Below are 20625 nucleotides of genomic sequence, written 5' to 3' on the forward strand. Positions count from 1 at the left end.
CACGAAATGACCAGGTTCATACAAATGAGGAAGAATATTATGTGGCACTTGTAACAGGGCCAGATCAAAACAGTCAAGTGGACGCATATGGGATAAGGCGACCTCAAATGTAAACTGGTCCCAAGTTTTTAATAATAAATAGTACCACCTTGAACATGGCCTGAGCTTGTTCTCTTTATTTAAAAAGCTATCGTTGGTCTGCACTTTTCCTTTTCTTCCCCAAAGTCTGATTCTTAAGGATCCACCTTCCTGTTGAGTGATCTTGCTTGCCCCCTCCCCCCACTTTCTCTTCCCAGGAGAGGCCGGGCTTGGGAAGTCCACCCTGGTGAACAGCCTTTTCCTCACAGACTTGTACAAAGACCGCAAACTCTTAAATGCCGAAGGTAGGTCGGTCGGTCAGTGGGAGTTCTGGACCAGCCTTTGCCCCTGTTCTGACACTGGGGGAGCAGGTGGGGATGTTGCTCTCAGGCCGCACAGGGGAATCTGGCTGGCTCCCAATGAAATAGGAAAATGCCTTCTACCAAGTCAGGCTATTGGGTCTGTATTGTCTGCACTGACTGGCAGCAGCTCTCCAGGGTTTCAGGCAGGAAATCTCTCCCAGACTTACCTGGAGGATGCCAGTGGGAGTGGAAGCTGGGACCTCCTGCATGCCAAGCAAATATTCTGCCACTGAGCTATGGCTTTTCCCTTAAGACATAGCAACATATATCAAGCTAGACCATGGAGCCACCTATCTCAGTATTGTTGTCACTGACTGGCAGCAGCAGGGTGTCATGCAGGATGCACTCCCAGCCCTACCTAGGATGCAACCTGGGACCTTCTAGATGCAAAGCAGGCACTCTAACCCTAAGATGCAGGCCTTTCTGGGCTCAGCAGACGCCTGCAAGGCAGTTCTCATGGGGGTCATGCCAGCCAGCGGCTGCTATCTGTAGCAGTTAAAGAAACCCTCCATGTTTAGGAATAGTCTACCTCCAATACTTAGATGCTGGTGATAAAGCCGTGAAGAGGATGGAACGGCCACTGCTTCTTATACCCAGAACGTTGACCTGGTTGGACGCATCTTGCCCTGATTTGTTGGTTATGTTCTTGGCAGAGAGGGATTCTCAGGGTTTGAGGGTGAGGTATCCTCTCCTACTCCCTCTAGGCCCCCTGCTCCTCCTCCTCAACTCCCCCCCCCCACATTCTGAACTCCTTCTTTCCATCTTCCCCACGGCCAGAACGGATCCTCCAGACAGTGGAGATCACCAAGCATGTGGTGGACATCGAGGAGAAGGGCGTCAAACTGCGCCTGACCATCGTGGACACGCCAGGCTTTGGAGATGCCTTGAACAACACAGAGTGGTACGGCCACCTCCAAGGGGGTTGGGGGGCAGCAGAGAAGCAGAGAGGAATTAGCTCTGGCAGCTTCTCAGCAGAGCTGCTTGGAGGGAATCCCATTAAGCCATTGACCTTTGGCTGGGGGCCAAGGAGGGATAAAAATAATATGTGGAAGACAAAGTCTAACTGGCTGTGAGGCAGGTAAATCCCATGGGAGCAGGATCCAGGCGAGAGCTGCAGTGCTTTGATCTGCCAGCGAAACGGGTTCATTTGGGGATATTATTATTATTATTATTATTATTATTATTACAATTGTACTTTGGATCCCAAACGCCTTGGTACTTGAATGTTTTGGCTCCCGAACACCGCAAACCCGGAATTGAGTGTTCTGGTTTGCGAACGTTCTTTGGATCCTGAATGTCCGACAGGGCTTCTGCAGCTTCTGATGGGCTGCAGGAGCTTCCTGCAGCCATCAGAAGCCACACTTTGGTTTCCAAACATTTTGGAAGTCGAGCGGACTTCTGGAATGGATTCCATTTGACTTCCAAGGTACAACTGTATTATTATTATTATTATTATTATTATTATTATTATTAGCTAACTACTTATTAAATTTGTATACTGCCCTATACCCACAAGTCTCAGGGTGGTTACAACATAAAATCACAATATAAAAACACATAAGGCATCATAATATTTTTTTTTAAACCAATAAATTCCCCTCCCCAACACATTTTAAAAGGGTATTGGATGTCACGTTTTTGTCTGTATAACGAAGGCACCAGATGAACCTCCCTGGGGAGAGCACCCCACGAACAGGGAGCCACTGCAGAGAAGGCCCGTTCTCATGTTGCCATGAAGGGCCTCAGAAGATGATCTCAGGGTCTGGGTAGGTTTGTCTGGAAAGAGGCGGTCCTTGAGGTATTGCGGTCCTGAGCTGTTTAAGGCTTTATAGGTCAAAACCACCAGTTTGAATTGGGCCTGGAGCTAATTGGTAGCCAGTGCAGTCAGACCAGAATCGGTGTAATATGCCCAAATTCTGCACTAGCTGAAGTTTATGAACCATCTTCACAGGCAGCCCTGTGAAATTCGGAAATTGCGTCCGGGCAAAAATCACAGAACTGTCCGGGAAAATCTGGACTCAAGACAACCCTTGTTGGAAGTGCAGATTTTGGTGATCTTTCTAAAAAATGGCTGCCACCCTAGTCCTACCCATTGCTCAGGATAGGAAACTACAGAAGCCAAGGGAGCCAGCATAGTGTACTGGTTAGAGTGTCGGAATTGGACCTGGGAGACGAGGGTTCAAATCTCCACTTGGCCTTCAAGCTCATTTGGTGACCTTGAAGGCCCAGCCCCTGCCTCTCAACCTAGCCAACCTCATAGGGTTGTTGTGGAGATTAAATGAGGAGCGAGAGAGAGTAATGTACCCCAGCTTGAGCTCATTGGAAAGAAAAAGATGGGATATAAATCTAAATTATGAATATAAATCTAAAATAGGAAATGCAAAGCTTTCCTTTTTCACCAGGTCTTGGGCTTTTAATTATCTAAGGCCTTTTCGTTTGGGCGAAATGTTTTAATCTAATTTTTCAAAACGCAATTGTATTTTAGATTTTTTTTAATGTTGCTTGTGTTGGCTTGTTTAAAATAGTTGTAAGCCGCTTTGAGTTGCAAACAAACAAACAAACAAACAAACAAACAAACAAACAAACAAACAAACACAGAACACAGAGCCATGGCAGATGACTTGCATAGACTCTGATTATGTATGGGGCTGGGTGAGCTCAAGATATTTACTCACGCCTTTTGTGCGCGCCATGGGAAATGCTGGTGGGCACACTAGTGCCCGTGGGCACCACATTGGTGACTCTTTGCTCTCTAAAGCCTGCCCAATTCCCTCTGCAGCTGGAAGCCGGTGGCTGACTATGTAGACCAGCAGTTTGAACAGTACTTCCGGGACGAGAGTGGCCTGAACCGGAAGAACATCCTGGACAACCGCGTCCACTGCTGCCTCTATTTCATCTCGCCCTTTGGCCACGGGTACGAGCTGAGTCTGGCCTACCTGGGCTCTGGGAGGGGCATGGGATGATTGCAGTATTCGACTAAAAATTGGGCAGATGAGAAGCTGAAACTGACGGATCTGTCCCAAATTGTTGCAAAACGTCCAAGCCTCCCAATGCAAGCCATGCGGGGTTGGACTAGATGAACCTTGGGGTCCCTTCCAGCTTCACAATTCTACAATTCAATGAAATAATTTAAATAGAAAGACAAAACTTGGTGAAGTTGCAAAACAATCAGCGAAGACCTCAGTGTGCATCTTGGACCATATCACCTGGGCTCATTATGCAGCAAAGAAAATACAATTTGGAAGTTTTCCTTACTGTGTTTTGAAATTTTTATAAGCCACAATAAAAAAGCTAAACAGAACCTAAGCCTAGGGGCACAGGATGTTGTTTTATACTGAGTCTGACCATTGGCCTGCCTTGCTCAGTGCTGTCTACACTAACTGGCAGCAGCTCTCCAGGATTATAAGGCAGGGGTCTGCCTCCCAAGCTCTACCGCTGAGCTGCAGGCCTTCCCCTAAAAACAAAGATTCTAGTCCTTATGGTTGAGAAGAGAGAGCTGGATTAATTAGGAAGCTGCCTTATGCTAGTCAGACCATTGGCTCCTCTTGTTCAGTTTTGTCTACACTGACCGGCAACAGCTCTCCAGGGATTCAGGCAGGAGTGTCTCCAAACCCTACCTGGAGATGCCACTGGGGAATGAATCTGGGATGTTCTGCATGTTGCTCTGCCACTGAGTCTTCCCCAAGCAGGGTGTGTGTGTGTGCGCGCTGTACACTTGAGACTTGCACTGTCTCTCCTTGGCAGGCTGCGGCCGCTGGATGTCGAGTTCATGAAGGCTCTCCACCAGCGGGTCAACATCGTTCCCGTTCTAGCCAAAGCGGACACTCTCATGCCTTCTGAGGTCGAGCGGATGAAGAACAAGGTGAGGAATTGGGAGCGGGGAGTGGAGATGAGTACCTTCTTTTTTTAAATAATAATTTTTATTGAGTTTACATTTTACCATAATCACATTCCATTACATAATCTCATAACCAAAAAACAATGCTCAAACTGAGCTTCGACTTTCCCCCATCCCACTCTCTGGCTTTCATAAATAACCACTTACCGTATTTTTTGCTCTATAAGACTCACTTTTTCCCTCCTAAAAAGTAAGGGGAAATGTGTGTGCGTCTTATGGAGCGAATGCAGACTGCGCAGCTATCCCAGAAGCCAGAAAAGCAAGAGGGATTGCTGCTTTCACTGCACAGCGATCCCTCTTGCTGTTCTGTCTTCTGAGATTCAGAATATTTTTTTTTCTTGTTTTCCTCCTCCAAAAACTAGGTGTGTCTTGTGGTCTGGTATGTCTTATAGAGCAAAAAATATGGTACATCTTAGCATTTCTATCACCGCTTATTTACCTTCTTTCTTTCTTAATAAAATTTACCTCTTTAAATGTAAACCAGGTCCCAATATTACAAAATATTTCAACTCAAACCTACAAACGTTTTCAGTTTTCTTTCATATATTGTATAAATTTACTCCAGTCCTTTTCAAACAGTTTGTCGCACTGATTTCGGATCTTCCCCGTCAGCTTTGCCAATTCTGCATATTCCATCATCTTAGTCTGCCATTCCTCCAATGTTGGAAGTTCCTGCTGATTCCATTTCTGGGCCAAAAGTATCCTTGCTGCCATTGTAGCATACATAAACAAATTTACATCTTTTTAAGGAATTTCATCTCCAATTATACCTATCAAAAACGCCTCTGGTTTTTTGTTAAAAGTATATTTAAAAACCTTTTTCCTGGTGGCCCTGCCTACTTTCCCGGGCGGTGGGAAGTTCAGGAGAAGTGCCTTTGTCCCAGGATATCTGCTGTGACCTGAGATCCTCTCACACCATGCAGAGGAGCATCTGGAGAGCCTCGTGGCTACTATCAGGCCAAAGGGAGTCCATCTGCTCCAGCAACCGCTTCTCACAGTGGCCAACCAGATGCAGTGGGTACTAGATTGCCCTTTGGGTTCCTTACAACTCTACAGTTCTAGGATTCTAGGAATGTGTTTACCCCATGCACACCCACTCAATTGGTGGAACAGATGCCACGTAATACTCGTTCTGCATTTGTTAGAACCCGGATCTAGTCATATGGCACCTACACTTTGGAACTCCCTGCCTCTTGATGTCAGGCAAAGCGCCTTCACTGCCCTCTTTTCGGCACCTGCTCAGAACATTTTTGTTTAGACAAGCCCACCAAAACGTTTAGAAAGCTGGAGTGAGTTTTAATCTGCTTTTAGATTCTATTGTTATTTTAACTTTTCAAATGTCTTAGATGGTTGTTGCTAGTTTTTCTTATTGGCAATTTAATTTTTTTAAAATCTTTTTGTTGTTGTAAAGTGCTTTGAAGTTTGTTTGCTGTTTATAATTGAGCTGTGTATAAATTTTAAGTTCCTCTTCTTCAGATCCGCGATGAAATTGATCAGTTTGGGATCCGCATCTACCAGTTTCCTGAATGTGATTCTGATGAAGATGAGGATTTCAAGCTTCAGGATCAAGCCCTCAAGGTGAGGGGGAGGATATATTTTGTGAAAAAATATGTGTTGAAATGCCTGTTTAAATACATTATGCGTGTGTGTGTGAAAACGTAAGAACATTGGTATTCAGCTTTATATGGCGTTAAACCACAGGCCCATCTAGCTCAGTATTCTTTGCACTGACTGGCAGCAGCTACTCCAGGGTTTCAGGTTTCAGCCTTACCTGTAGATGCCACTGGAGATTGAACCTGAGACCTTCTGCACACCAAGCAGATGCTCTGCCACTGAGCTACACCCATTGACCACTTAACATTCCGTTAAGGTGGAAATGGAGAGCCAGGGGTGGTGTAGCGGTTAGAGTGTTGGACTAGGACCTGAGAGAGCAGGGTTCGAATCCCACTCAGCCCTGAAGCTCACTGGGTGACTTTGGGCCAGCCACTGCCTCTCAGATTAACCAACCTCACAGGGTTGTTGTGTAGATTAAATGAGGAGGTGCAGGAGACTCATATATGCTACCTTGAACTCCTTAAAGGTGGAATATAAATATATATATTTTTTAAACATGGATGGATGTTTCTGTGCTCCGAATATTTTGCAAACAGCCACTTGTGTTCTTTGCAATGCTATGAGGCCCCTGACCATGAGGTTCTCTTCCAGGAGAGCATCCCTTTCGCCGTCATTGGGAGCAACACGGTGGTGGAGACGAAAGGCCGGCGGATCCGTGGGAGGCTGTATCCGTGGGGCATCGTGGAAGGTAACCAACAGAGCCTTTCCTGGTTTGTGCTGGTTCTGCTGTGCCTGCAAGGAAAGCCACTCATCTCGAATTTGGAGGCAAGAGGTAGCATGACATAGTGGTTAGAGTGCCGGTCTAGGACCTGGGAGACTCAGCCATGAATCTCACTAGGCGACCTTGAGCTCAGCCACTGCCTCTCATTCTAACCTCCCTCTCAGGGTTGTTGTAGGGAGAAAATGGGGGGAAGGAAAAGTATGTTCATCACCTTGAGCTCCTTGCAGGAAAAGGTGAGAAATAAATGCAATCAATCAATCAATCAATCAATCAAACATTTGACTTTCCATGGTGCCCAAACTAGGCCAGAGCTTGGTCTCAAGAGAGGCAGTGTGAAATATTGATTAGAGTGTTTGACTAGGGCCTGGGAGAGACCAGGGTTCAAATCCCCACTTGACCATGGAGCTCACTGGGTGACCTTGGGCCAGTCACTTACTCTCAGTCTAACCTACCTCACAGGGTTGAGGTGAGGATAAAACGTGAAGGAGGTGAACCATGTTTGCCACCTTGAGCTTCTTCATTTGAGGCCTTTATTCATGTGCCTCCTCTATAACAGGTCCAGAGGGCGGCAACACGAGAACAGGCCTTTTCTGTGGTGGCTCCCCACTCATGGAATGTTCTCCCCTGGGAGGCTGGCCTTCATTACATATCTTTAGGCACCAGGCAAAAACATCCCTCTCATCCCTTTGTTTAGTTAGCCTGTTAAACTGTTGGTGGGCGGTTATTGTTATAGTTTGTTATTATGGTGTGCATTTTTGTGTTTTTATTGTAAATGGCCTTGTGATCTTCGGATGAAGGGCAGTATAGAAATTTTTGTAGCACTAATTGTAGTAACAACAACAGCAGCAACAACAAATTGCTTAGCGGGATCATGCAGGAAGCAGAGCAAAGCCAGCCCAAAACTGATCACGGACTGAATTTATGACCAGTTACAGGGGCTTGAAATAATTAATTTTGGCAGTGGGGTGTCTTACCTTTGCAAACAGTGGGGTAGAAGTCCCAGAAAGTATTTGTCCTCTCCCCCTCCTTCCTGAGTGCTGAACTACAGGTGTTCAGAGGAATGCACGGCTTGTGTGCAGAGAAAGGAATAGCCTCGAACCATCTCCTTGCATCTCTCTGGTAACATCCAGGGGAAAAAGGCATGTGACCTGATGTCCCCCCCTCTATCTCTCCCTCCCTCCCCAAGTATCAGCCAATAAAGAAGAGTGGCAATGGTGGGTTGAGGTGGGTGGGCTTTGAATGATATGACACCACACCATGTCCTTTTATAATGCCTGCTCTGGCCCTGAGCAATTGGATCTGGAAGCTGGAATACAGTGGTACCTCTGGTTATGTACAGTGGTACCTCGGGTTACATACGCTTCAGGTTACATACACTTCAGGTTACAGACTCCGCTAACCCAGAAATAGTGCTTCAGGTTAAGAACTTTGCTTCAGGATGAGAACAGAAATCGTGAGGCGCGGTGCGGTGGCAGTGGGAGGCCCCATTAGCTAAAGTGGTGCTTCAGGTTAAGAACAGTTTCAGGTTAATTACGGACCTCCGGAACGAATTAAGTACTTAACCTGAGGTACCACTGTACTTAATTTGTTCCAGTGGTCTGTTCTTAACCTGAAAGTGTTCTTAACCTGAAGCACCACTTTAACTAATGGGGCCTCTTGCTGCTGCCATGCTGCCAGCACATGATTTCTGTTCTCATCCTGAAGCAACGTTCTTAACCCAAGGTACTATTTCTGGGTTAGTGGAGCCTGTAACCTGAAGCGTATGTAACCCGAGGTACCACTGTATAAGAAAAGCCCTCCTGGGTCCAGCATGGGTCCCAGCACCCTGTTCTTACAGTGGCTGACCAGATGCCTTTGTGAGAAACCCGCAAGCAGGATTCAAACACAAGAGCCCTCTCCCCTCCTGCGGCTTCCAGGACTTCTCTATCCTCCATGAATTTGTACACCCCCCCCCCAAACACACTTTTAAAGGCGTCTTCATTTGCACCGTTACCATGTCGTGGTGGGGAGTTCCGCCCGCTAATGCTGCCTTCTCCCGCACAGTGGAGAACCCTCTGCACTGCGACTTTGTCAAGCTGCGGACCATGCTGGTGAGGACCCACATGCAGGACCTGAAGGACGTGACGCGGGAGACCCATTACGAGAACTACCGGGCGCAGTGCATCCAGAGCATGACCAGGATGGTGGTCAAAGAGCGGAATCGCAAGTAAGCCGTTAGCCTGTGTGTGCTTGCATGTGTTATCTGGGGCTGGCCCGATCAGGGAGTGGGGAGGATATGCCCCCCCCTCTGGGATGGAGCACGACTCCCCCTCCCCGACCTCAATAACCTGCTCTTGCCCCCTCCCTCCACCCTAATAACAGGCATCAGGCGGAGAGATGGACAGTGCCCCCAGCTGGGGCGAGGGTGTAAGACAGAGAGAGAGAAGGATTCTGCAGGAAGGTTAGCGCTGCCTACGATTCCAAGATCATTATCTCTTCTTTTTTTTATTAAAAAACCCCAGAAAAAACTATTGTTTTAGCCCCCGCCCCCCAAAGCAGGACTTGAGTTTATTAAAACCACAACAGGCCACCATTTTGCAACTTAAATAAATTATTCACAATTGAAATACATTGGTTTATTTGGAGCATTATTTTTTTTAAGAAACTGCCTGCTCCCCACCCCTTTTCTCTTAAAGGATTACAAAAACAACAACAACAGCAAACAAACAAACCCAACAACGTGGGACCAGTTTACTTGCAGGATCACCTTACCCCTTATACACCCACTTGATTGCTTAGTTTTGCGGAAATAGCATATAATTCCTGTTCCGCACTCAGTGGCGTAGCGTGGGGGGTGCAGGGGGGGCCGGCCGCACCGGGCGCAACATCTGGGGTTAGGGCAAATCCACAGGTTAGGGGGCGCAAATCCACGGGTTAGGGGGCGCAAATCCACGGGTTAGGGGGCGCAAATTACTTGCCTTGCCCCGGGTGCTGACAACCCACGCTACGCCACTGTCCGCACTTTGGAACTCCCTGCCTCTTGACTTCGGCTGGTGCTTTTGCTGTACTCTTTCTGGTGGCCTGCTAAAAACATTCCCGTTTAGGCAAGCCTACCCAGGTGCGCAGAACATTGATGTGTGCTTTATTCTGGTTTTCAGCTTATTGTTGATTTTAATTATTTTTCAATAGCTCTTTTTAACCACTGATGGTTTTATTGTTTTAATTCTTTCTGTAAACCGGGTGTGATGTCTTGCTTTGTTTTGCAATCAAGGGATCTATAAATCTTATGACCAACTAGATAAGAGATCAACCACAATAACAGGCCCTGTCCTCAGGCTGAGTACCCTAAAAGTGATCAAGGGTAGAGAGGTCTCCCTCCATAAGAAGGAGGGATCAGTAACCATTCCACTAGGGCAGCCCCTGCTAAGCTGTTTCCCTCCAGATGGTTTTTATGGGAGTTTCCAGCAGCTGGTATTCAGAAGCATCACTGAAGGCAGAGCACAGAGACTAGTAGCCTTCAGTAGCTCTTTTCTCCTCCATTCATTTGTCTAACCCTCTCTTAAAGCCATCATGGTTGGTGACCATCACTGCCTCCTGTGGGAGGGAGTTCCACAGGCTATGTGCTGCGTGAGTTTTAGTCCAGAACATCTGGGTGGTTCCAGGTTGGAGGTGGTCATCCCAGGGACTCCCCAGCATGAGTTTGCTTTGGTTAATTCCAACTGGTAGATTGAATTCCAGCTCCCCCTAGTGGCTTTCTCTGCCTCTTTGGTCTGTAGCCTGTTGGTCTCTGAAGCTCATATGCCCACCCTCTCCTTCCATCCTAGAAGCATGTATGGCCCACCTGCCTTGCTGCTACCCAAGTCCTCCCTCAGCTCCTTAATGCCTTCTTTTCCACATCCCTCTTTCTCTCAGATCTTGCCCCGTCCTCCCGTGATTCCCTGATCTCCACGCTTCTTAGGCCACGACCCTTTTCCTTTCCCCGGGCTGCTAGCTTACCCCGTTCTGGATCTCCTCTGCTCTTGGCCACCTTCCTCTTCTGCCCCATTCCAGCCAACCGTGCTCTGCTTGCATTCAATCCCCATCTAAACTGACCTCTCGCTTTCTCCCCAAGAGTTGCAGTTTGCCAACATTCCGTGACTGCCCTTTTGCTCTCTGGAGTTGGAATTCCTGTCACTCGGCCAAAGGACAGGGGAACACACACACACCACAGAGAGAGGTGTACCTAGGGGTTGGCGAAGCCAGACCCCACCAGGGACGTAGACCAAACAAGTGCGGGGTGGCAAAAATCACCTACCAGACTAGGGAGTGTGTGGCGTGTGTGGCCACACACCCATCGCTGTCACAGCGAGATCATTTCCAGGAGAAGCTTCTCATCCATCTTGCACTGTGGCATGAAGGCATGCAATTTTCGCCTCCCTTCTGCCCTGCCCTTACTCTGCACGCTTAGAGTACTTGGGCTGTGTAAAAATGTAGTACAGTGGTACCTCAGTTCTTGAACGTATTCCGTTCCGGAAGACCGTCCAGCTTCTGAAACATTTGAAAACTGAGGCACAAAGGGCTGGCTGCAAGTTCAATTGGAAAAATTGAAAAACACGCGGCATAAGCTATTCGACTTCTGAGGCATGTTTGAAAATGGAAGCAATTCTGGGCTTTTGGCGTTCGAAAACCAAAACGTTTGGCTTCCAAGACGCTCGAAAACTGAGGCACCACTGTAATTTCTAATGTGGCAATTGAAGTAAAGTGGTATTTTTCCCCCTATGGGGTTTGCTGATACAACTCCTTGCCAAGGGCCCAGGGGACCCTAAGTACGCCTCTACGTGCATCACACCCAAATCATAAGCTCTGCCTACACAACCCATGGGTTGGCCTTTCGGTTGTCTGGGGTATTATTCCGCACTCCCCCCCCCCCTCTGTCTGCATCTTCAGCCATGAGCCCCCCACAAGGGGCAAGACCAACATAATGGGAAACATAGAATTGTAGAGTCAGAAGAGACCCCAAGGGTCATCTAGCCCAACCCCCTGCAATGTCTCAGCCGCCTTCTGCCTTGGTTTCCCTGATGGTGAATCTAAGCCTAGTGTTTCAATTCCCTTGTTCTGCTTGCCGCCATCTTTTTGGGGGAACCAAGGAGGGACTCCTCATCTTTGAGACTCTGCTGCAGCGACTGTTCTATGGAGTGAGCGACTGAGGTCCCTTTTCCCGGCCGAAGATCCGTGCGGCGTTTCCCACCCGCCCCCCACCCTGGGGCTGCGCCACCAACCTCCTCCTCCTCTCTCTCTCTCTCTTTCTCTCCTGGAGACCTGTGTTTTGTCTGGCGTCCGTGCATTTTTACATAAATTATTTTCTTTCTAACCCATCCTTGTCTCGGACCCTTGCCTTGTGTCTGTGGGAAAGCAAAATGTGTTTTTTTTTGGGGGGGAGGAGTGCACCCCCTGTTTGGCACAACACTTTTGACCCCAAAGGGCCATGCGTCCTTGTGTCACACTCCTGGCAAAGGGGTGATGTTGTCGTGAGCATAAATAGCAAGGCCTGTGGCTGGGGAGGGGGGATTGAGGGAGGGGTTGTTCCTTAAGAGGAGAGAAAACAACAATATAGGATGTGGTCTGGGGTCAGCTCTGTTGAAGTGGACAGGAGCTTCACAAGCAAGGGAGAATTTGGCCGTAAAGACATCAAAGGAAGCTCACGGCTGTTGGGTGAGCCCAGCTTCGCCTCTGGCCCCGCCCACTTTCTGCCTTTGGCCCCACCCACCTCTGCCACACAGCCGCAGAAGGTTGCCAGTGCAGGCTGTCAATCATGTGATGTCACAATGATGTCAAGTCAGAGCCGACTCACCTATTAGGCAGGGTGAAGCCTCTGCCTCAGGCAGCAGAAGCCCTCAGGCGGCATGCCCTGCCTGCCCCCCCCCCCGCCCAACGACAGAGAAGCAATACTGCCAATTTGGGGCAAGATGGTGTCCATTTGGTTGAGATCTTGCCTGAAATCAGCACAATCTTGCCCGAAATCAGTGCTGGTAGTGGTGATGCTTCTCCACCAGTGGTGAATGTGGCAGGTCACATGGCGGTGGCAGAAGGAGTTCAGTAGGGGCAGCGGCGGCAGAGCAAAGCAGCACTATGGTACTTCCTACTTCGCCTCCAGCAGTGAAACGGGATGCGTTGCCCCTGCGTCAGGCAATGATTGCAGGGACTTCAAAGCACCTTCCAGGGCTTGGAAAGCGCTTTGAAGGCCCGCTAATTGGCTGAGGCTAGATGTGACTGCCTGCCCCTTGACAGAATCATGAAATTATAGGGTTGGAAGGGACATCGCCCGCCCCCGGAGTCACCTGCAATGCAGGAGTCACAACTAAAGAATCCCTGACAGATGGCCATCCAAACTCTGCTGAAAAGTCATCACGTGACAGCCCTTTAAATGTAGGGCATGGCTTGTGGGCAACGGCATTGTGGGCCAAACAGGGACCCTTGTTAGGCCCAACTTGGCTCATGGGTTGGAGGTTTCCCACCCCTGAAGTAGATTCTCACCCAGCAAGGGTTGGCAAAGGAGATTCTTGAGTGTCGTATTGCCATCACTGGACAACTGCAGAAGTCATAGCACAAGGATGGGGGGTGCGTGGGAAATGGGGAAGCCTGTGTCATGGATTTGCCCTCCACCTCACTAAGTTTGCTGTGCAGAGGAAGGGTGGCATTGATACACTGCACAACCTGGCTTTAGACAGAGTGCATCAGAACAGGAACATAGAATTGTAGACTTGGAAGGGACCCCCAAGGGTCATCTAGCCCAACCCCCTTCAGTGCTGGAATCACAGCTAAATAACCTTTGGCAAATGGCTGCCTATGGCCCACTCCTGATTCCTCGAGGCCATGTGCCATGTTCTTCCTTCATTCCACTTCAGTTACTCTCCAGGCTGCTCTCCAGATCATTGGAAAGTTTGGTTGGGGGATCAGGAACTGCGCTGAATTTGCAGGTCAGCCTTGAAACGTTCAGAGGGTCTAGACGAGGCATAGGCAAACTCCAGCCCTCCAGATGTTTTGAGACTACAATTCCCATCATCCCTGACCACCGGTCTTGTTAGCTAGGGATGATGGGAATTGTAGTTCCAAAACATCTGGAGGGCCGGAGCTTTCCTATGCCTGGTCTAGGCTGTCGCCAGATCCAGATGACTCTACGAAGCAGCACTGCATTTATTTATTTCCATTATCGCATTTATGCCTCAAGGAGCTCATGGTGATGTACATGGTTCTCCTCCTCATCATATGATCCGCACAACAATCTAGAGAGGCAGTCTAGTCTGAGAGAAGACAGAGACTGGCCCAAGGTCACCCAGTGAACTTTTTGGCTGAGTAGGGATTTGAATCCTTGTCTCTCCCAGGTCCGAGTCTGACTCCCTAACCACTGCACACACTGGCCCTCTTATAGCATCAGTATCCTTTATGGTGGTTGGCCAAGGTGCTCTGGGTCATCCCATATCTTCTGCTGCTACCCTAAGAACCCTTTAGAGTGGGGACAAAGCAGGTATGTGGTACTACATTCAGAGGCGAGAGGGAGTAGGAAGGGGGCTGTGGATGGAACATAGACTCACAGAATGACAGAGTTGGAAGGGACACACCCCAAGGGTCATCTAAAACCCAGGAAACACATCTCTCAGCAGGCTTGACATGGCACAGGGTTCCCACATGAACTGAGAACCAGCGCTTCTCTGAAGACCATTGTGCGTGATGGTACCTTTGGGGATGTGCCCTGACTTTTTGATGCGTCTCTCCATCACAGGAGCTTGTGACTGGGGCTGGGGTAGAAAAGTTGGAGAGAAATTGGATGGGAGGGACACATATGCTTGGGAATGTCATGAGCCCCTGCTGATATTAAAAAAATTAAATTAATTAATGGTATATTTTCACAAGCGTATAGTGCACAATATAACCATCTGCCTGCATGCCCCATTAGTCCCCCTCTTCCAAATCCACTAATCTGCCTTTGCAACAACATCTCTGCCCTTTGGCCACTTATCAAGCCATGGAAATATTATATAGAAGGCTTCTATTGAGACAGATGCATCCAGTATTGTCTACACTGACTCGCAGCAGCGTCTGCAGAGACTTTCAGAGAGGAAGCCTCTCCCAGCCCTGCTTGGAGTAACCAATTTGGAGGCCTGAACCTGGGACCTACTGAATGCCAAGCCAGGTGTCGTCCTTTGCAGAAGACAGTCCTTTTTTTGGACTTAGACTGCCCCACCAAAGAAAAAAGCAGGATGGGGTGTCTGTAGCTGCAGACCCACCGTGAGCTCCTTGTCAGCAGAACGTATCCTGCACTTCCATCTTTTGAAAGCCACCTATCAGAACCTTAGAAGACTCACCTAGTCAAGCATCCTGTCTACACATTGGCCGCAACAACTCTCCCCATGGCAGACTGCCTCTGCCAGCGAAGGGAGAACTGGTAGCCATGATTGATAGCTTCCTCCTCCTCCATGAATCTGCCTAGTCCTCTTCTAAAGCCATCCAAGCTGTTGGCCACTGCTACATCTTGTGGGAGCGAGTTCCACAGTTCAACTTGGCTCAACAGGTGCTCAGCGACCTGGCTGGGCTTGCAGACCAGGATCCCTGACCATTGGCCATGCTGACTGGGGCTGATGGCAGACATGGATTGAGGGGAGCGAAACCACTTGGGGGGGGGGAGGCGCCACAACTATTATTTAGAATGGAGAGCACAAGGCAGAGGGGCGCCGAATTTTGGCATTGCACAGGACGCCGCTGGAATTTGAGAGCCCCGAGGTCTGCTGCTGATGTTGGGCATTGTAGCCCAGCCAGAACTGGGTGGGGGGGAAACCTGTTGTATCTCTAGATGCTCCTTAAGAACATCCCTTGTTGGAGCAGACCGACAGAGGAGGAAAGTCCTTCTTTGCAAGAGCCCCAAGACTCTGGAGTGAGTTCCCAGAGGAGGTTCAACACTCTGGTTCGCTGTGGAGGCTCAGAAAGTCCTACTTATTTAGGTAAGCTTTGCGGGGTGAAGAGCGATTTGAGAGCAACACTTTCCCTAAGAGCCTGATGCTGGGCTTTCCCCCCCCCTCCAAGGTGTTACTCTCCATTTTAACTGTTGGATGTCTTTGTGACAGCCTTGTAGGGTGGCAGTTGAGTAAATTTAAGGACCTCAGTGTGGGGTGGAGACGGAGCAGAAGAATCAGTTGTTTAGGCATCTCTGAACAGAGTCAGGGTGGTGGTGGGTGCAAATACATCTCTGCTGCTTTTAGCCTTGATGGCTTCTCTCTCTCTCTTTTTTTAAAATAAATAAATAGCAAATTGACAAGAGAAAGTGGGACAGATTTCCCCATTCCAGCCATCCCCTCAACACCAGATGTGGAGACGGAGAAGCTGATCCGGGAGAAGGACGACGAGGTGAGTGGCATGGTGGTTACCTGCAGGTCAGATGAGAGCATAGCTGTCAACGTTTCCCTTTTTAAAAGGGAAATTCCCTTATTCCGAATAGGGTTCCTCGCAAGAAAAGGGAAACTTTGACAGCTGTGGATGAGAGTGAAAGAGATGGGAGCCCAGTAGGGCTGGGAAGTGCCCCAAACAGACCAAGAACTTGCAGCCGCAGGAGGCAGTGGGGGCCACCAACTTTGAGGATTGCACAAATTCATGGTGAGGGCTGCCCCAGTTGAGGGTTTCCCTTTGGCCCCTGTGTTTCCCTTTGGCCCCTGTGGGTCCGGCCTGTTAGCCTGCAGGGCCCCATCACTTAGTGGTAGCTCTTTCAACTGAGCTCATTCTTTTGGGATGCTGGACACTTAAACGGCCACCTAAAGTCACGAACTTGTCCGGCTAGTTCAGCAACCTCCTGCCTTAGATTGCAACCCTCACTGGGTACAGGACCAAGAATTGGAAGGGCCTCAGGGCATCATCCAGACTGTCCCCGCCAAACCCTTGACAGTATGAATGATTCCAGATTTAACCGCTCCGAGATTTCCCAAATTCAGAACAGCCTATATATGAATTTGCTAACCACCAAAATAAATTGACATGTCTTCCTCTAAATCCCAAGGTGGAGTTTTTTCCTTGTGGCTTATCCACGTCAGAGGGAACAGAGCCACAATTTAAAAGACCCAGGCCCAGTATCAAGGGGGGCGGGTGGTGCATAATGTTTGTGCCTTGCAACCCAACAAAAGGAACTCTCAGGTCTGATTCCCCCCCCCCTTTTTTTTCAGTTACGCCGAATGCAGGACATGTTGCAGAAAATCCAGCGGCAGATGGAAGATGCCCACTAGCCCCCGACCCCTCAGATCCTGCAAAAACACCTTTACTCCTCTCGCCCCCCAGAGACACAAAATGTTTACATCTCAGCTGCTCCATCTGCCCCTCCCCAGCGCTTGGCCCTGACGATGCACCTTGCACCTTAAGCTAACGGTCATCCGATGCAATGATCATCGCCTTATAACCGACACTCATCCCGGCTTCTAGATCGGATTTCCTAAGGAACGAAGAGCTCACCCGGGCACCAAAGATTCTGCCTGCGACTCTCCAGCATGTGAGAATGTTCTGCCTCTTGCTCTCCTGCCTGACCTGAACCTTTTGGCAGTCGTCGCGATAATGATTTGGGTGCAATTCATGTGCAATTCAAATACCTCTTTTTCCAGCTGCAGGAGGATTCAGCAAACACGGATTTCTCGCTCCTAGCTGATGGCAGTGTGTGTCCTCGGATCATTTGCCCAGCAAATCCCACCGTGACAACCTTAGCTTTTGCCCGTGTTCCTCTCTGGCTAGCTACCAGATTTTTTCTTTTTAATATGAGTGATTTCTCTGATCAAACACACCCTCTGCCCTCTCTGTTGCTGAAAACATGTGACGGGACACTTTATAGGTGAAATTACAAATTTAAAACCCAGATGCATTATCAAATTGCCTGTTTGAGAGATCAAATTTTATTTATTTCATAAAATTTATACACCGCTTGATTGTAAAAAAAAACCCAGCCACCCTCAAAGCGATTTACCAAAAAGATAGAACAATGAAATTATCAATAAGAAGTGACAATGATAATTTAAGACTTTCGGAAAGTTAAAGAAGACTAAAAACAGATTAAAACTTGCACTGGCTTTCTAAACATCTGGGTAGGCTTGTTTAACCAAGAATGCTTTTAGCAGGAGCCGAAAAGAGTACAGTGGAGGTGCCTGCCTGATGTCAAGAGGCAGGGAGTTCCAAAGTGTAGATATTGCTGTGATAAAAGTTGGAGTTTTTAAAAGGGCAGAACATATATTATGTGGCACCTGTAACAGTGCCAGTTCTGCTGATTGAAGCAGTCAAGTGGGCATAAATGGGGTAAGGCAATCTCATAGGGTTGTTAATTTGAAAGACTGTGGGTGTCAACTGGTGCAAGGTCTCCAATTAAAACGAATGGGAGTTCAATATCTTTTTGCCTCCAAGATCTCCTTGGTGGCTTTGTTCCTATGAATACGAAATACATTTATTTTATAGCCTGTTTTTTTGGGGGGGGGGGGCGAAAAATCCAACAACCCTCCCAGCCCCCATAATTGAGAAATGCTCCAAACAAAACACGGAATTAAAAGAAATTTTTTTTTGCAAGTTAATTTTATTAAGGACAATTGGCCTGAGAAATTTACTTCTTCGCGTCATAAGGGTTTCTGGCGCAAACTAGGAGAGCATCAGGGTGTGTTTTTTTGCTCAGTCAAATACACCTGAACTGAAGCCAAATCGCAGTATGAACCGATACTCTGCGGCCTAATTTGCTCAGAAATCTTCCAAGAGGTCTATAAACTTGAGCGACGCCTTTTTCAGAGGCTGCTTCTGCATGCTGCGGGCATCCCTCGGAGCCGTGTTTGTGAGCCTGCTGCAAACCCGCATCTCTGCTGAGCATCCATGCGCCATGCTAAGCTTGAAGAGATCGAGTCAGCGAGCCAAGCTGCACAATACCCCGTCTCCAAACCGTACATTCATTGTTCATGTGTAAAAAGGGACTGGTGGTGAGAGATGGATTCAGGGGGCAGAGAGGTGCTGTCGAAGCCACCAGCTCCTCTGCACAGCCTTCTCCCTGGGGTTGTCGGAACGGACCGTCGGAGAGACGCCGGAATCCAAGCCCATTCCATGTGGAAGGTGGGGCAGATCTCCTGTTTCAAGAAGTGGCCTCCATGGGGAAAGATCTGGAGAAGCAGCAGCACAAACCCTGGTCTGGACGCGCCCTCACAAAGTCTGCTTGCTTGGAGCCTGCATGCACAGCTCAGTGTGGATGGGCCTCCTAAAATATCTAGGCCCCCTTTTTTTACGTTAAATCAATGAGCCACCTCTACCTTTGCTTCTTCTCTCTCCATCAGCCACAGAGAAGGAAGAGACCTGAGCAGGTGGGCGGATGCTCCAGACACCTGTAGGTGCCAAATATTGGGAGCCCCTGTGCAGCCAAAGAATTGGGAGAACCTCACTTCGCGTTGGAATAAGGAACATTGAACATGCTCTGCCAGAGGCCCCTACAGGAAAACGCTGGGCAAAAGAGGATCGCAAAGACCCCCTCATATTACCAGCATCTGGTCATCTGGAATAGGCTTCATCTGGCAGTGAAGGCTCTATTCCTTGTTCGCATCAGAGATACCTGCTAGTTTCTGTGGTGGCGATGCCTGAATTCTCTTTGTTTTAAGCTGCCTGCACGACTGGCTGTTGCAACATCTGGAGTTGAGCCCAAATTCAGCCAGGGACTCCGAAACCCCTGCCTGAGAGCTCAAAGAACCGTCACAATGGTCACCTTGTGCAGAAGCCTCTGCACGAGGAAAGCCTGTAAGACGCCGTGTCTCACAACCACCACAGCCCTGAATTTTAGGCCGCTTTTGCATCAAGCCACCAAACACAATAGAACAGGTTGCCAACTAACCAGGGAAGAAGCCACCCCAGCCTGCTCCTGTGCCTTCAACAGCACCTTGATTTGCGCAAACTGGCAGCTAATGCTTTTCATGGCGTGGCAGGAAAATCCTCCCTCCTAACCAGGGTCCCATGTCTGCAGATTGACCTGCTATTAATGCACAGGAGAGCAGGGGCTGGTTGAAAAGTTGGCAACCCTAGCATAAGCTCGGCTTCAAAATACTCCCTTTTTACTCCTTAGGTTTCTTACTGCCTTCATGTTATTCCTTTATTGTTTGATATATTTATTATTGTTGTCAATTATGGTTTACAGTTGATTATTAATTATTATTTCCCGCCCTCAGCCAGGAAGAGAAAAGTTACATTTCCACATGTTCCTCTGCATGAGATATTGGCAAAATGCCTGCTTTTTCCAAGTCACTCAGTTTTAGATGATATTATTATTATTATTATTATTATTATTATTATTATTATTATTATTATTATTTTACAATTGGAGTGACGGACCACTGAGAAAGCTGTTTGGAAAACTGATTTGCTTTTGAGATGGTTGGAGGCAGACCTTCTATGGAGAGGTGACCCTCAGCTCCAAGACCTACAAACTCACACCTTTGTAGCATAGAATCTCAGAACGAAAGAATCCCTGGCTGTCAACCCCTGAGGAAAAATAGTCCACCACATTGTCTAGGGTGGGGGGCACCAGGTTGGCAAAGGATGCCTTAATTCCCCCTGCCTCAGCCTCTTATTTTGGGGAGCTGTGAAGGAGGTTTGTGTTGGGGTGGAGAGGAATGATTGTTTCTGGTTTTGCTTCTTTATTTTCCAAAACTTGCTATTTTCTTACCAAAAAAAAGAGAGGGTCTATATCTTTGCATGGTCGTACCAAGAAAAGAGAAGGAAAGCTTTATTTATTTAAAAGCTGTAAAAAACACAAAAATTATAGGTTTATACATTCAAATTGCTCCAGTCGAAATATTTTTTATCCTGCTAATAAATGTAGCTGATTTCCATGAGTTTGTTGGGGCCTCATCCTGATTTGGGTCTGAAGCGTAGGTCCGTGTACTGCTGCGATAGCTCAGTTGGTAGAGCATTGTGTTGTGGGTTTGAGCCCCACACTGGGCAAAATATTCCTGCAT

At 48.2% G+C, this 20625-nt stretch overlaps 1 protein-coding gene across 3 annotated transcripts in view; it reads left to right on the forward strand.

The window, feature by feature from the left end:
* The window catches only part of SEPTIN4 (septin 4), a 36152-nt gene extending 15650 nt beyond the window's left edge, over window positions 1-20502 (forward strand). The window contains exons 4-12 of one of the 3 annotated variants that reach the window (XM_028708282.2): window positions 297-383; window positions 1218-1341; window positions 3220-3354; window positions 4185-4302; window positions 5815-5916; window positions 6544-6640; window positions 8717-8879; window positions 15931-16030; window positions 16837-20502. In XM_028708282.2, coding sequence (XP_028564115.2) covers window positions 297-383; window positions 1218-1341; window positions 3220-3354; window positions 4185-4302; window positions 5815-5916; window positions 6544-6640; window positions 8717-8879; window positions 15931-16030; window positions 16837-16896 — 986 coding nt within the window. In that variant the 3' untranslated portion in view covers window positions 16897-20502. Of the gene's footprint in view, window positions 1-296; window positions 384-1217; window positions 1342-3219; window positions 3355-4184; window positions 4303-5814; window positions 5917-6543; window positions 6641-8716; window positions 8880-9034; window positions 9482-11778; window positions 12744-15930; window positions 16031-16836 lie in introns of those variants that run through there. The other 2 variants (XM_077919337.1, XM_077919338.1) reach the window with 2 other exon arrangements.
* The last annotated feature ends 123 nt before the right edge of the window (window positions 20503-20625 follow it).

This window comes from Podarcis muralis, chromosome 15, assembly GCF_964188315.1.
Source record: "Podarcis muralis chromosome 15, rPodMur119.hap1.1, whole genome shotgun sequence".
Taxonomy (NCBI): Eukaryota; Metazoa; Chordata; class Lepidosauria; order Squamata; family Lacertidae; genus Podarcis; species Podarcis muralis.